This window comes from Portunus trituberculatus, chromosome 49, assembly GCF_017591435.1.
Source record: "Portunus trituberculatus isolate SZX2019 chromosome 49, ASM1759143v1, whole genome shotgun sequence".
Taxonomy (NCBI): domain Eukaryota; kingdom Metazoa; phylum Arthropoda; class Malacostraca; order Decapoda; family Portunidae; genus Portunus; species Portunus trituberculatus.
The window spans coordinates 13,001,582-13,017,352 of NC_059303.1; the positions used below are offsets into that span (position 1 = coordinate 13,001,582).

A 15,771-nucleotide genomic window follows, 5' to 3' on the forward strand; every position below is an offset into this window, starting at 1 on the left:
GGTTGATGGGAGAATTGAAGAACTGCTGGCTTTGATTCTGGGAGACCCAATGAACATCAGTTTCCTAACACAAAGCAACATTAAGCCCTATTCCTATGGTCACAAGTACCCCAGTGTTTCCTGATAGTTTGTTTTGGTAAGGTGGTTGCCTTTTACTCCTTTGGTGTCCCATTGAGGCCACACTCTTGAAGGGCGCTCATAAGAATAAGCATCAGAAATGCAAATTGTGATATAGAAAAAGACTAGTGACATTAGCCCTTAACCCTTTCACAGAGCATTAGTTTAATTTGCACTTTCTATATGATTTTCATTTATTTATATTTTATTAGCAGACATGCAGCTAGATTCACTTTATATGTAGTGAAAGGACCTTGCAAATCCAAACAAAATCCATGAGCATTGGTGATCATCTTGGCCTGTTCAGGAGCATGTCAGAGCTCATATCCAGGGGGTATCCTGTCAGAGGTTAGTCTCTTCACGTCCATTGTGTTTCGCCCTCATAAAATTCGGCATTTCCTATGATGCTTCCAGGGGGAAATATGACATTTTTATTGTTGAATGTTTACCTAAATGATTAATTAGTATTAAATGAGCAAAAGTTATCAGGGCTTCAGCCTCTCAAGATCTAACATAAATCGCACAGCAAATCTGACTCAAGTTGGATCAAATCGTTACGGAACTTGGTTTCATAACTCGAAAGTGAGCAATGTTTGAATTTCCCGCCGTACAGTGACATTATAGCCAAAAAATCGACATGGTCTACAAGAATAATCTCTTTACGTAAGAAGGAAAAAAGGTTTACAGAAAGTTTACTAATAAAGGTAGAATTATTGAAAATTTCATAATCTGGATAATATTCCAACATGAGTCATGCTTTCCTGGACAGGTATTTTTTCGCAGGAAATGATATCGTCAGCTGAGCCTGGTACGGAGAACACCCTTGTAAAGTAGTTCGCTGCGGACATTATCTTTCCCCCTGGTTACTGAAAAAAGGTTTTAAAACAACAATCAAGAAGGAAAAAAATATATAAGAAGAAAAATATGGTTTAAATCACAGCGTGGTGATCGTTTAGTAGTAATTGTTTGGTGTGAGTAGTATTGCTCCGCGGCGAGGACCGCCTCCGCCACCACCATCTTGACCCAGGCAGTGAGGCAGGCAGGGAAGGCCGCACGCACCACAGCTCCTACACACAGATATGGCGCTAAAAAGAATTAATAAGGTAAGCTGCAGTGTAGAGACTGAACTGGACCACCCATCAGACGAAACAAAAGCCCGCTAAGTCTGCTGCGTGCAGCAAACAGGCACCGGGAAGTGAAGGCTGTGAGGGAACTGTGTCCGTGTATTTTCCGTGTATTTGTGAGGTTCTAGAATACACTTCCCGGTCAAGGTCGGAGGCTCTGACTCAGGACTATGTGCAGTGGGTTAATGTGGCGGCGGAAAGGCAGGATTGTGGCAGTATTAAGGTGGTAGGAGCAAGGCAGACTACAGTAGCGCAGGCGTGCGGGCGTGCTCGTCCTTGCACGCCCGCACGCCCACTGCACGGCACCCGCGCCCCGAGGCATCTCCAGACCCTGTGGTAAGGCTGTGTGGCAGTGGTGGGGCGGTAGGGCCCGTGGGGAGGCACGGTGGGAGTGGTGGTGCGGGGAGGGTCAATGGTGACAGTGGTGGTGGTGGTGGTGTCAGTTGTGAGGTGTGGTGAAACCAAGAGTTGAGGTACAGTGAGGCGTCATGAGGTGGTGGTTGTGGTGGGGGCGAGGAAGCTTAGGAAGGAATGAGGTGTGGGGCGGCCTAGTGTGTGTGAGATGAGGTGCGGGCCAGCGTGAGTTGATCAGGTCACCTCATTAGTCATCACGAGCGAGGGGTGAGGGTGCAGTGCAGTGGTGGAGGTAAGTGCGAGTTTTGATGGTTGTGTAGTGTTGTATTGGCAAATTGATGAAAAAAAAGGCAAATGACATGATACAGGTGTAGAATATTGAGGTTAGTGGCAATGATTTATTAAGGAGGGTTTGTGCTAATAATGGTGAGGTGGTACAATGAGGATGTGGTTTTGATGTTAAGAAAGTGTGAGGTGAAGCTAATGAGGTGGTTTAAGGTTGTGTGGACTTGAGGGTCCAGCTGTGATAGGGCTTTGCAGTTTTGTGGATTCATTGATAAGATTGAGGCTCTGATGGGGTGTCAAAGTACTCCTTTGAGTTTGTGAAGACTGGGTACACATTTTAGCTAATCCTTAGCTTTTATCAGTTTGTAGAAAAGGGAATTGATGAAATTAAGGTGGGGATGTCATGTGAATGGAATGAGTAAGAATGGAAGTGTAATTCTAATTGACATCATTATGCAACCAGAAAATTTGTTAAAGTGAACTGGTATACTTATGATTTCGTGCAAGAGATGAATGACTGGTTGTTTCTTACTACTTAGTGTGTGTGTGTGTGCATCTAGACATGGAAAGTGTTATTGCATCCTGTAGTGACATTGTATGCTCAAGGGAATTTGAAGTACTTAGATTGTTATAACATATATTGTACGTTCAAAGTGATTTTAACCCTTTAATGCCAGAGAGAGAGAGAGAAGAAAGTAAGAGTTTACCTGGAGAGAAAGAGAGAGAGAGAGAGAGAATTCAGCAGAAGAAAGTAAGAGTTTACCTGGAGTAAGAGAGTTCAGAAAGAGAGAGAGGGGGTGGAGAAGATATGTGAATGTCACTTTCTTTGTGGTCTGGTTGCCTATAACTGAAGGGCGTATTGGTACTAGAAAAATAAATATACCGGTGAATATACATTGATAAATAATAAAGATGTAAATAAGATACTCAGGTGAGAGGATTTGTCTTCATCTGATGACCATCACGTAGTTTTGTCTTGTTCAGTGGGCACAATTCTGCCACATGTATTATGACTCATACATATTACATACATAAACCTCAGAACCATCATCATTTTGAAAACAATAGTAATGAAACCAGTGATAACTATATCATAGTAGAAATGAAAATTATATTGATAAGGATTATCATTACTACTACTACTACTACTACTACTACTACTACTACTACTACTACTACTAACCTCATAGAAGCACTGGTGCTATATATTTGGTGATGATACATTTAGGACTTCCTTTATTTAACATGTAACATCCTGCTGTTTTAGCTTGATATTTAACATAAATAACATCCTGCCACACTTCTGCAGATGTTGTTTAAACCCTTTAGCCTCATACTGTTGTGACTAGGATTCATTATTCAGCATATGGAATGGAATAAATATAATGTTCTTATACAAGTACATGAAGCAAATTACACTTGACCCTCGGAACAACGGACCTCCCATCAACGGATTTCGTAAACTACTGACAAATTCTGGAGTCCGGTTTAATCTATGGACGAATATTAAAATGTGCGTGATTGTCCGTAAACTTTGTTTTCTGTATTGTTTATTAATATTTATTAAACTGACCATGCTCATGTCATCTATTTCAGGTTATTTGTTGTTGTTAATGCTTTGTAATACTGCTTGAATGATTTCTTAATGATTAAACAGTATTTTACGTACATTTTATACAGTTTTTTACGTACTTTTGCAAAGAACGGACTTTTGCAATCTATGGACAGGGTCGTGCACACATTTGTTCATTGTTTCGAGGGTCGAGTGTAATTGTGATGCTGATAGGGAAGTGAGTTTTGTGTTGTGTTTTGCTTCTGGTAGTGTCTGACGGATGCAGGTTGGCACTGGCAACAATATCTTTTATTTCTTTAATTTTTTATTTTCTTTTATTTCACACACACACACACACACACACACACACACACACACACACACACACACACACACACACACACACTGAATAGTTGAGTGATCTGAGACAGCTGTATAAAGGAGATATCCATAAAAACAGATAAATCTCTAGAGCTTGATACAATATGACAGAGTGAATGATTTCTGTTAAAACCTGTATGGGACAGCCATGGTGTGCTAAGTTGACTCTTATATTATGGACTTAATGTCTGGCATACGACATTGTATGGCACTTATGTGATGTGGAGGATGCACTACATGAAGCATTATTACTTTTACTGTGTGTGCTCCATAGAATGCACTCCAAACAGCTATGCTTACACCATTGGGATAGAACATAGTACATAGCACCAGCTGTTGTACAGGTTCCAAGCATACTGTGTTAGTTCTAGTAAACAATCCACAGCCTTGAATATATTAGTGTGGAGAGAAGGAAGGCATGCCAACCTCCACAAAGCATTACAGCTGCTGTATCAATATTTGTTGTGGTCAGTTTCAGAGTCTAAGGTAATAAAACATTTTGACAGCCATGTATGCCATACCTTCTGAATTGGTTGGGCTTATGAATTTAAATATGCACAGCATTTGTTAATGTCTGTCTGTCTGTCTGCACACACACACACACACACACACACACACACACACACACACACACACACACACACACACACAAAAAAAAAAAAAAATAAAATAAAATAAAATAAATAAATAAATAACTCATAATTGTTTAGAGTACATAGTTACTTTAAGAAGGTGGTGATACTGTAGATGCCAAGCGAGTGACCAACTTGTACAATTCATTAATGCAATTTAGTAAGAAACTATAGATAGAATGTCTGGGAGAAAACCAGTTATCAGCATTATAATGTTATATGCCTTAATTGACAATCTAAATGGGGTTTTCAGTATGGAGAGAGAGAGGTCACCATTTAAGTTTAACAAACACAAGTTTAACACACACACACACACACACACACACACACACACACACACACACACACACTCGTGTGTGTGTGAGCTGGAGGCAAGAGGTGTTCATGGAGGGCACTGACTTGTCCTGATTGGGCAGCATGTGCCATCTGCCAACTTTTCTTTTTTCTTTTTGTACTATTTTCTGTGGACTACTTCTGTAGTTGTGTCCTTTAATAGTCATCTAGCCATCCATTCTCAGTCTTTCCATGTTTATTTTTCAAATAAGGAATTGGTGATTGAACACAATATAGCTTGGAAGTATGTACGTGTATGATGGCATTAGCTGCTCACAATTCTCTATTTGAAAGGGATGTTTGTGTATTAATTGTAAATTTCCGGTTCTCTAATATTGTAGCTACTGTATGGATTTTATTTGAAAAGAGTTAAGATATTGTATAAGACATTGTATAAGGAGATTTGCAGCAGATTTGGGTACTAGAGAAGAAAATTGAGATGACAGCATTAACACGTCTTGATGTGCAGGAACTGCAAGACCTTGGGCGAGATCCCCCAGCACAGTGCTCTGCCGGACCTGTGGGAGATGACCTCTTCCACTGGCAGGCTACCATTATGGGCCCACCAGAGAGTCCATTCCAAGGAGGAGTATTTTTCCTTACTATTCACTTTCCAACTGATTATCCCTTCAAACCACCAAAAGTGAGTAAAGACAACTTTTATTGTGGCTACTGTTACTTGTTTATACACAGCAACTCTCATAAATTATGTATTAATATGTGGTTATTATATACAAGAAAGTTGTTATTGTTTGGATTTTGATTAATTAATTTTAATTCAGTTCATTGAATGTGAAGTTGGTTGCCTGAGGTGAGGAGTTTGACCCAAAGGGCACAGAACTGGGTGACAGTTGACTATTTTTGTACTTTGGCCTACAGCCAGTGTGTTTGGTAGACACATAAAGGTCTGACAGAAGATGTTTAGAGACAGGGCAGCTGTTACAGGATACTGTATTAGGCAAATGGATAAGAAAATATCTAGTGATATACATCCTGAAAATGTTAGTTTGGCATCCTAGTTTGTCATCGAGTAATTTTATGCTTCTGTCAAATAGGGTTAATTTGTTTATGTTGTTCTTCATTTAGTAGGTGTACCTTCCCATATGATCCTTTCCAAGTAACCAGGTGGAATTTTTCATGTGTTGAAGGTCTGAGTTCCATAATGATGCTAGAGTTTTAGAGGAGGATAGTGAAATCATGGTTACCATTATATCTAGCAGTCTCAGTCTCCAATGTATTCCCTCTCATCAGACATCCCTCAAGACCAAAGAAGTAGGCATAGCACAAGTCTCCCCTGTAAACAATGAAGCTAAATCACAATAGATATCTCTTTTAATGTTGCAACATCACATCTAACATATAATATTTTGGTAGCTTGATTGATTTATCATTGTATTTGTTTTATATATATATATATATATATATATATATATATATATATATATATATATATATATATATATATATATATATTTGTGTGTGTGTGTGTGTGTGTTTACCTAGTAGTTTTACAGGGCCTGGGCTTTATGCTCGTGTGGCCCCGTCTCCATATCTACACTTATCCAATTTTTCTTTAAAGCTATGCACACTCTTTATTGACACCACTTTTGAGTAGTGGTTACATGAATTACTAATTGCCTTTTTGTGTTACAGGTTGCATTCACAACACGTATCTACCATCCAAATATTAACAGCAATGGTTCCATATGTTTGGATATTCTCAGGAGCCAATGGAGTCCCGCCTTAACTATTTCTAAAGGTAAGCTAACGGTGATGTGGATTATATTTTATCTTTAAAGTTCCCTGAAATGTATGTCTTGTTACTATTTATATAGGTTGTTAAAAATACCTATTTAACATGACACTTGATATTAGTATGCCTCTAAATGTCGTTTTAACTCAAACATCAGTGTGAAGAAATGTGCCATTGATACAGTTGAACCTAAAACAGAATTGCAAATGATTTTTACTATATGTTTGGGATTGGGATACTGTACAGTGGAGCAAGGTATTTCATAAAGTTATATTATTGGCCTTCCCTTCTGATGGAGTACCTCGGCAGCTATTTTCTCATCTGATAGGGCTTTTTTTTTCCCTCCATTGTTTACATGTGATGTGAATCAAGACTTAAGAAATGCTCATATTTTACTGTATATATACAGTGCTTGATTTTTTTTAAATATTTAAAGGTATTATCAAGTGTTATACAGATCATCAAGGGGAAAATTGTATAATTGAAATATTATTGTGCCGCTTACAATGAAACACTATGAAAAAATTGTATAAATACTATGAGTTAGATAAAAGAATAATTAATTTTCTGTAAGAAAGTAATAGTTAGTAACCCAATTCTCTCAGTGAAAAGACCCCCTTTATAAACAAACTATTTCATCAGATAGACTGGGGAAGAGGAAGAATGTGGGAGAGACGAGGAAGGTCCTATGGGTTCAAATTAATTCATAAGTACTAAATAGCTGCCATGTGAAACAATGATGTGTGTTAGTTGCCCTGATTTGATAGGATCACAAGCTGGCTACTCCCTGAAAAGGACATCGCATTTATTCTGTACTGATTTGCTCTGAGGAAGAAAAGGGAGAAAATTTTATAAATCATTACTAAATTCAGTATTATAGTGTAGCTATTCTTATTTATTATTAATACCTTATCAAATTTAAACTACATGTACTGTGCTGTTCAATTCTTAAGAGAAAACACTTTATATGGTGTGAATCTTGGAAGAATAGAGAATAGAGTAAAATTTTTGGATTTGAATGAGACTCTTGGTAGTGAGAGTCTCCAGCCTGTGACCTTGACATCATAGCAGAGTAGATGACATTTCACTGAACTATCCTTATGTTTCTCATTCTTGCTGGCAAAAGGGGTGAGTTGCTGAAGCTCCTACGAGTTTTCTGCCTTCCTTATATTATGGATGATCCTTCTGACAGTACTGGGCAAGAATATATCCCAGACTTGGATGATAGTGATAATGATTCTTGTGATGAAACTGGTGCTTGTGAGGTTGAGATGAGGAAGGTTGAAGTTGATATATATAGCAAAGTTGGCATAAAAGGCAAGTGCCAAGTTATAGATCTTTACCTTGGACTAGGTGGACATAGGATAGGAGAGAGCTGTTAGTTCACAGATCAGTGATTAGACAAAGTACTTAGCTATGAGTTTGGTATTGGTTGTTTGCCAAGGATGGTGGTGTGTTGAGAAGGAATGGTGTGGGCTGGGACATGTACAGCCAGCTGTTTCTTGAATCTGTCTGAGTCTCGGAATGTGAAGCAAAATGAGAATTGCTATATGCTGGAGATCTGTATCTGCTTGAATTGAGTCTTCATTCCTGCTATACGATGTTTGTGATTGCTGTGGGTGGCTACCCCTTGAAGGAATAAGGCATCAGGAAGAAAGAGACTCTGCTTCGTTTGTTCACTGGTACAGTTATGACTTCCATGTTTAAGAGGTCAAAATGTTCACTTACCAAGCAAGGATTAATTTTGAAAGTATTGATTTAAGCACTTTTTTATTTGCCTTCGTAGCCTTATCTCAGTCAGACATTCTTGTCCGTACTCGATAGGTTGTTAGTAGATCAGTGACCACCCTTTGTTATTGCAGTGCTCCTGTCTATCTGTTCCCTCCTCACGGATCCCAACCCTGAAGACCCCTTGGTGCCAGAGATAGCACGAGTCTACAAGACTGATAGGGAAAAGTACAATGAACTTGCAAGAGAATGGACCCGGAAGTACGCCATGTGATCCCCTGGTGGCATAATAGTGGCAGAGTGCGCCTGTGCCCATCCCCCGCCACTGCCATAACCACCAACACCACCACCACCACCACAACCCTGACTGCTACTGTTGCTGCTGCCAACTTGCTACTATTCTTTTCATTCTGATGCTAGTTATGTTGTCTCAATTTTCATTTCTCTCCTCTTACTTTATTGTCTGGTGTGTAGACCACGTTGTCACTGGTGGCTGGTCATTAATGCACCATTCACCACCCACCTCCACCTCCGGCCAGCAGCCTCAACCCTTTGGCGCAGAATAAGTTAAGGACTCGTCAGGGCTGGACTCCTCTTCATCCCTCAAGTCAAGTGCCACTGCCACCAGCGGCTCCGGTTTATACCTAGATGTAATATGTACACAAAAGTGTCACCTAATCCTATGATTGATGATTACGCTTGCATTCTTTACTATAATTCTTGGGTTACATAGCTAGTGTGTGGCCAGTTGACAAACAGTGGGGGGGGTGGGAATTACAAAACAAAGCTAGGGACTGGAGCCCTCAATAGCAGTTACTATTGTGACTTCTCTTCTTGGTTCACCAAAAGTAACTCTTATTCTTTGTGTCCCGAGCCAGCCAGCCAGCTTTGTTCTCAGTGATTATGGAAACCTCCAATTATCTTCAGGTGTCGAGGAGTCAAGTGCATCTTCTTAGATTTGTGTAATATTTCAGTCTCTTCTCACCTTACCACATCTTGCCCACCACGTTCCAGCCTGTGTGATTCTCCATCACAGCATTAAGTGGAAAGTAAGCAACCATAACACATCACCTCAAATATCATCATAACTAGGCTATTGTTTAATATTCTCTTATAATGTCTATTACATGTCCCTCGCCATTGTATGGTCTTGAAATATATTTTAATTTGGAATATTCCATGCTTTCTTTGTTTTATACCCGGCCATTGCTCATTGTTACAATAATGGACATTGATTATTTTACAATTGAATAGAAAAAAAAATTGTTTCTTAATTAGCATATGGCCAAAATTCATCCTTCTTTAGTGACCCTCTGGCTCTCCCTTAACCCCCTAGTCGTCAACCACCTATAGCTGAGCCACCCCAGGTGGCAGCGCTCCCCATCAGTGCCATGCCTGGACCACTGAGGTGTGGACTGGGCCTGGCTGGTATGTTATTGTGGGAGAGCCATAGGTTCTTCAGAGCACGGCATCATTACCTGCCTGTCATGGGAGTTCATCATATTGTTTGATGATAAAATGCTTTCTAGTAATATATACTAGAAGCAGAAATCCTTAAATGCAAGGCTGTTTGGTTCTTAAGTGCAGTATTCTAAAAAGGACGTTTTTTCAATACAATTTTGTCAATAAAGGTGTACAGAACAAGTGCTGGTTTTCCTTGCACCCAGAGATGTGTAATAATGGATTATTTTCAAATGTGTATTCTATTCAGTAACCTTTATTTACATTTTTGTTACCCTGTTGGAATGATAGTATTTATTACTGTAGGTATTTGTGTTAAGAAGAAAAGTTTGTTTTACCTCTGTGATGTGAGTGGGACTTGTAGAGGTTTTGTTTTCTGATTATGTAAAAGCTTCACTAATAGACTGTACCATAGAGAATAAACTGCTCTTTGTAAAGCTTTTGTTTATTAATTTTTACTATAATGGTAAGGAATTATATGAATTTGCTACTTCCATTTGTGAGTGTGGTTAATCATTACAAACCAGCATGTGAGATTGACTGAATGAATTGATATATTGCCAGTGTTATTCCTTTCATGGGGTACAAGAAAATTAGTCAGGGTAACCAATTATGAATATATTCTTATAATTACCTGTAAATATCTACAATTGTGGCAGGTATTTATGAATTTGATAGAGCTGCTGTACTTTAGAATGGTTTGATATACGTAATAACCAAATCCTTTGTGTTTGCATTCTTTTTGAACAAAATCATGTTAGATGTGGAAATTTCATTTTTCATTTTGAATACAATGATTTGTGGGTTTTTCCTGAGCTCTGGATACAATAAAAGAGCTTGCCAGTGTGAAAATGTATTATTCAAAAGTTCGGCACACCATTATTCATATGTGATAGTTGAACATTGCTTTAGGCATGATGATTATCTCGTTATCTATCTTTACTTGAACAACAACACATTGGTAATCATAGTGGGCTATGTTATACAAATATCGTAGATCACAACACACACAGCTTTGCACAAACCAATGCAGAGAATGCTTTACTTGGTCCAGGACACCTTGGGGATGTCAAAGTGTTCTGTGAGGGAGTCCAGGTGTCTGTTGAAGTCCTCAACTTTTTCTTTGTGAGTCTTGCTTGCCTTCTTCAGGATTCTATCAGCTTCCTGAAAGTATACAATTAAATGAAAATACTCTTCCTGTATATAGTGAAATGAACTGATAAAAACAGGTTTAACAGGGAGAAGTAAAGTTGATGTCCAGTACAAACATTGACTCAATAATAAAAATACAAGAAGCTTCAAACCATTTTTCTTTGTCTTTCCATAAATCTGCGCTCTGCTTCAGTATAGTTGCGGACAACAACATAAGGAGCCTCTTTTTCTGGGGTGGAGTTGGGTGAAGTGTTGCGTTGTATGCTGGCAGCCATCTCTTTATCTGTTTCCTTCTTCTTCTTCTTCTTCCTGTTTCAAAAATATGTTATGGTAAATGTTACAATTATTTCAAGTGAAAATACTCTATAAAATTACTTTTAGTTTAACAATTTAAGGTTTAAGTTTATAATGACACAAGGAACATACAGTCCAGTGTATCATAAGTTTCTCTGCTATTTAACACCTGACCTTACTACACTGAGGCCAGAGGATTTAATAATTCTAATTCTCAGATACCAGGCATTGTACCACTTAAAAGACCTTTACTTAAAGAAGTTGCCAAGTATGATCCAAGTTTAGAAATTTATTTCTATCACTAGTACTTTTGTGTTATTTTTTTTATAGTGTGCTTTTGGTAGCATTTACTGTTGTTAACCAGGCTGAGCCTCACTGCTGCTCATCTTCACAAACTTGCCAGAAAAGGTAAAGAAAATGGACTGAGTAGTAGACATGACACAAAGAGGACCCACAATAAACAGTCCTAAGGCTATCTAAAGGAGTGAACTGATTAGCCTATGGGTGCCACAGAGGGTGTTATATGTACATGGCTACTGGTTAGTGACCATGGTGATGAGCACAGCTCTCCATTAATGCCAGACCACAGCCAGCCAGCCAGATAGCTATGCAGGACCTGGGAAAGCTACATTTTACTTGCCTTGTTTACTTGTTCTCAGCAACAGAGAGAAATTCAATAACAGATTATAGAAGAAAGGGGTGCACTTCTAGTGATACCAAAAAATCACGTTTTCTTTTTGGCTCATTAATTCAGCCTTTCTTTTTTGGGCACATCACATGGCCAGCTGGCTGCAACAAAGGGAAAAATGCCAATCACTGTGAAAAGGGAATAAAAAATATATTCTATTTTATAATTTCCCCTACATCTTAGAAATAACATTAACCTACTATGATTAATGAACATTTAGTGCACACACAACAGATATGATTACATTAATGTTTAAATATAGGCTATTATAAATTTTCAACTCTATTTCTATTAAATAGTGGTTGGCACTTTGCCCTTGTGTAATCTAAATGAGAGAGAGAGAGAGAGAGAGAGAACTGGAACTCTCTACCTGTGTCTGTATTTCCACCTGCCTATGACTTAAACTCTTTCAAAAGAGGAGTGTCAAGACACCTCTTACGTTAACTGGACCCTCCTTTTAGATTTTTTTGTTTTTTCTCTTTCTCCTACTTTCCTCTTAACAGGGCCTGGCAACCAGCGGGATTTTTTTTTTCCAACACTTTGTTTTCCCTTGGCCAGTGCCCTTGTAATGTAAAAAAAAAAAAAAAAATAATAATACAATAGGATCGGCAACAACTAAAATAATTTGATCCAATGTAATCTTCGTTAATGCAAAAGGAGAACGTATGAAAAAAAGTAAATGATTCCAGAAAATGGAAAGAAAGAAAACATTCACAAAAAAAAAACATCAAGATGAGCAGATTTATACTAAAAATATCATAATTCAGTTAGAGTATCATATTTGATCAAGAATATACTCTAGATGCAATCAAGAATATAAAAGGTGAGTGCAATATAGTTTGAATGGCGAGGAGTATGAGCTATAACAGTAGCCTACAAAGGCTTGATTACCAACACCACCTTAAAGAACAACAAATGACATAGTAAATCCTACCTCTTCTTGCACTCTATGAACAAAGTGTGCCAAGATATCTTTAAGTGGTTAGATGGCCACAGCATAAGAGGCCATTGAAAGATCTAACAAATGTAAGTCAAAATGATACAAGGAATACCTCATAGTGCTGCAGAATCACCAATAATTGGAAGGCTCCCTTAATCTTTACAGTCACTGCTCCAAGCTGATCTGTACAATATTTCAGCACAGCACATTATGTATTCATAATAGATTAACTAACGTTACGGCCAGCGCTCTACTCTTTGAAAAGGACAATAATGAAATAAGAGTCAAGTAAGGTGGCTCCTGTTGCCTGTGCCACCTTCTGACCCTTGTAATACAGTATGTACATTATGTAGTTCCCACAGCATCATTTCTTTTAGCCTTGCTTGATATGTATAGTCAAATCTAGGATGAATTCGTGTCCATTGACGGTTACATTAAGATTAGTTAGGTTAGTGTTCTTTGTCACGGTTCAGGGGTCACAGTCACAGTTAGCTTAGGTTTTCCACTCTGCTCCCAAAACCCAGTCCATTGCAATAGTGGACGTGGGATTGAATGCCTTGGCATCAGTTCCCACCCTGGTGTATATTTCTTGTCCTTTTGTTTGTATTCTATTTTTGACGTATCTTGTTTGGTCTTTTTTTCAAATTTTGATAATAAATTTTCTATTTTCAATTTCTTCCACTGACAATCTTCTGCATACTATTACATTTGCAATTATTTTGTCCCTCGTTTGGTTTTCTTCATTTTGCAAAAAATATTTGGTTTTGCCTTGTCGCCGCATTCACCCCCTGGGTGCATAACGTTGCCGCTACTGGTGACATTAACCATGTTTTGCATGTATTCAAAGAAATTATATGATCATAAATTACAATACCACCACAATCGCCACCACTTGTGAGCTCCAAGTCATGAGTAGTACAGACTACCAATACAGTCCTCAAGAGCCTCTACCGCGTCTACTGGGTCCAATGCCAAGCTACCAAAATAAAATATCAGGTGTAGAATTTGCAAATCATCTTACTTTTTAATTCCAGAATCTGCCACGCCCTTCAGCTTCAGTGAGCCTTTGGACGCAAAGTACTCGTCTCCAGCCATGTCTAAGGAACACGTTCAGGGAGGAAAGTAACACAGTAAGTCAATCACTGCTTGTTTTGTTGTGGTTTCTTGGCGAGATGACTCGCGACATGCGCAACGTGCAGAAAGGAAATCCACCCGTGTGATTTTCCGTTTACTCATCTCACTGATTATAGTTTATATTTTCATAGTTTCCGTAGCAGAGATTTGATAAGTATTGTAGTAAATTGTTGATAATGAAACCTATTCGTATTTTCTTCTACCTCAATTTTTACTACGTGATTCCCCTAGCATTTACCTTGTCCAAGTTATCTCAATCCTGCACTGCGTTTAGTAGTATACATTGTTACGAATGTATATATGTATTGACAACCTGCACGACTATTACTTATTTGAAGTTCTTTCTTGCAAGCTGGAATAGATGTAAGTGTCGCCTAGTTGAGGTGATGACATGGGAGGATGGAAATCTGGGGCACCCTTTGGCTGAGAGAGAGAGAGAGAGAGAGAATCGACGTTCGAGACAGCGACGAAACAAGACGTATGAAGAGAGAGACAAAGGGGAAAATGTGGCCCAAACAATTAAACAGAAGGTCCACTTATAGTTGCCAGTCCCCAAGCAAATTCGAGAGTTGGCCACGAGAATGGGATAGAAGTCTTGAACATCCCCCTCCCCCACCCTCCCGCGCTTCCTTACATGAGTTCACAGGTCATACGAAGATGAAACTACAGAAGCAGGCAAGGAGTGTCAGAGTTTACCAGAGAAACTTTCTCTTAGAAAGATATAATTGATTGATTGTACCTGGTTAAGTCTTGCTGCGCAATAGAGAGGTAGAGCTGCCTTCATAGCCCAAGCCGCCTACCTGAGGGAGAGGACGCAGGCCAGGCTGAACGTGATACGCACCATGACGAGATCGACTCACGGCGAGGGTCACTTTCTCCGTCCTGCGGCTATACTATGTGGAAGCTGTGCGTTCTCTGTTGGATTACAGTCCTCATAGAGCTCTTCCCCTACCGATAGAGGCTGCTCGAAGTGATACAAAACACCGCCATGAGGATATATTATACAGTGAATGTGTCATGCAGAGCGAGGCCAGCTTGGTGCCTAAAAGTCCAGAGTACTGCAGATGACCGTCAGCCGCATGACCAGGGTGATGCTACGTGACGCGGAGGGTGCAACACGGAGGCATTGCGACTGGCGTTGACTCAGGACACGGATGCTCTTCCAAAACGTTAACTCTTCCCCACACAAACAACAGGCGAATCTTCCTGTCTACAACTTCCAACCTCTGCCTCCATGGGAGCAGCAGCTGTTTTCTCTGCCATGCAGCTGCCTGCCGGGAGCTGCGGAAACATGGCCTATGGCCATGGATCGGATCGCTTGACCCTGGAGTACGCCCGGCCACCACCGTCAGGAGACCACCGTGGTGCTGCACACTGACTTCGGGACCAGGCTGCAGGTCCTCCAGCAGGTGCATCCTGGTAACAATGTCGGCTTCGTCACCGACATCCTAGGTATAGCCTGCAGAGTCTCACCACACAGGGTGAGGCTCAATAGGATGCCCAGCCACGTGGCAGTAAGAGGGAATGACACTGCTGACGCCGCCTCCAGGAGAATTGCATTGGGTCCCTGGGTGACTCGGGAGACTGGGATATTGCATCATAGAAGAGCTCTACACTGTCTTCCAAGGTCTGAAGATTGTGACCACTGCGGGATGTACAACCGCCACCCACTGCTGCACTACTTCCTCTCCCGCCCAGTGACAGCCACTGTCAGACCACCGCAGTCACCAACCATCCTGCTTGAGGACCACAGCCTCCTCACCAGCCGTGAGACCAGGGCTGTCCTCCTTTTCTGCCACATCCCAAAAGACTTGATGGTGCGAATGCTAAGAGCAACATCGCC

General features: G+C 39.9%; 2 protein-coding genes across 4 annotated transcripts; one reads left to right on the forward strand and one right to left on the reverse strand.

Annotated features, from left to right (window-relative positions):
• Positions 1 to 933: 933 nt before the first annotated feature.
• On the forward strand, positions 934 to 11,023 carry LOC123499129 (ubiquitin-conjugating enzyme E2-17 kDa). Of its 2 annotated transcripts, XM_045246770.1 has the most exons (4): positions 934 to 1,220; positions 5,248 to 5,421; positions 6,432 to 6,537; positions 8,394 to 11,023. In XM_045246770.1, the coding sequence occupies exons 1-4, from the start codon at positions 1,197 to 1,199 to the stop codon at positions 8,531 to 8,533; spliced, it is 444 nt and encodes a 147-aa protein (XP_045102705.1). In that variant the 5' UTR covers positions 934 to 1,196; the 3' UTR covers positions 8,534 to 11,023. The 2 variants fall into 2 exon arrangements, with proteins under 2 accessions (XP_045102705.1, XP_045102704.1); XM_045246769.1 differs by lacking the exon at positions 934 to 1,220 and having other exon boundaries at positions 5,203 to 5,421.
• LOC123499130 (protein FAM32A-like) lies at positions 10,561 to 13,980 on the reverse strand. 2 transcript variants are annotated; one of them, XM_045246772.1, is made up of 3 exons: positions 13,816 to 13,980; positions 11,025 to 11,178; positions 10,561 to 10,884 (listed from the first exon to the last, which is right to left on the reverse strand). In XM_045246772.1, the coding sequence occupies exons 1-3, from the start codon at positions 13,887 to 13,889 to the stop codon at positions 10,762 to 10,764; spliced, it is 351 nt and encodes a 116-aa protein (XP_045102707.1). In that variant the 5' UTR covers positions 13,890 to 13,980; the 3' UTR covers positions 10,561 to 10,761. The 2 variants fall into 2 exon arrangements, with proteins under 2 accessions (XP_045102707.1, XP_045102706.1); XM_045246771.1 differs by having other exon boundaries at positions 11,025 to 11,181; positions 13,816 to 13,979.
• Positions 13,981 to 15,771: the final 1,791 nt, after the last annotated feature.

Coding starts and splice junctions, on each gene's coding strand:
- LOC123499129 (XM_045246769.1), top strand. CDS start 5,218: ATGACAGCATTAACACGTCTTGATGTGCAGGAACTGCAAGACCTTGGG. Junction 5,422..6,431: donor ATCCCTTCAAACCACCAAAA/GTGAGTAAAGAC, acceptor TTTGTGTTACAG/GTTGCATTCACAACACGTAT. Junction 6,538..8,393: donor CGCCTTAACTATTTCTAAAG/GTAAGCTAACGG, acceptor TTGTTATTGCAG/TGCTCCTGTCTATCTGTTCC.
- LOC123499130 (XM_045246771.1), bottom strand. CDS start 13,889: ATGGCTGGAGACGAGTACTTTGCGTCCAAAGGCTCACTGAAGCTGAAG. Junction 11,182..13,815: donor GCAGATTCTGGAATTAAAAA/GTAAGATGATTT, acceptor TTTTTGAAACAG/GAAGAAGAAGAAGAAGAAGG. Junction 10,885..11,024: donor TGGAAAGACAAAGAAAAATG/GTTTGAAGCTTC, acceptor GTATACTTTCAG/GAAGCTGATAGAATCCTGAA.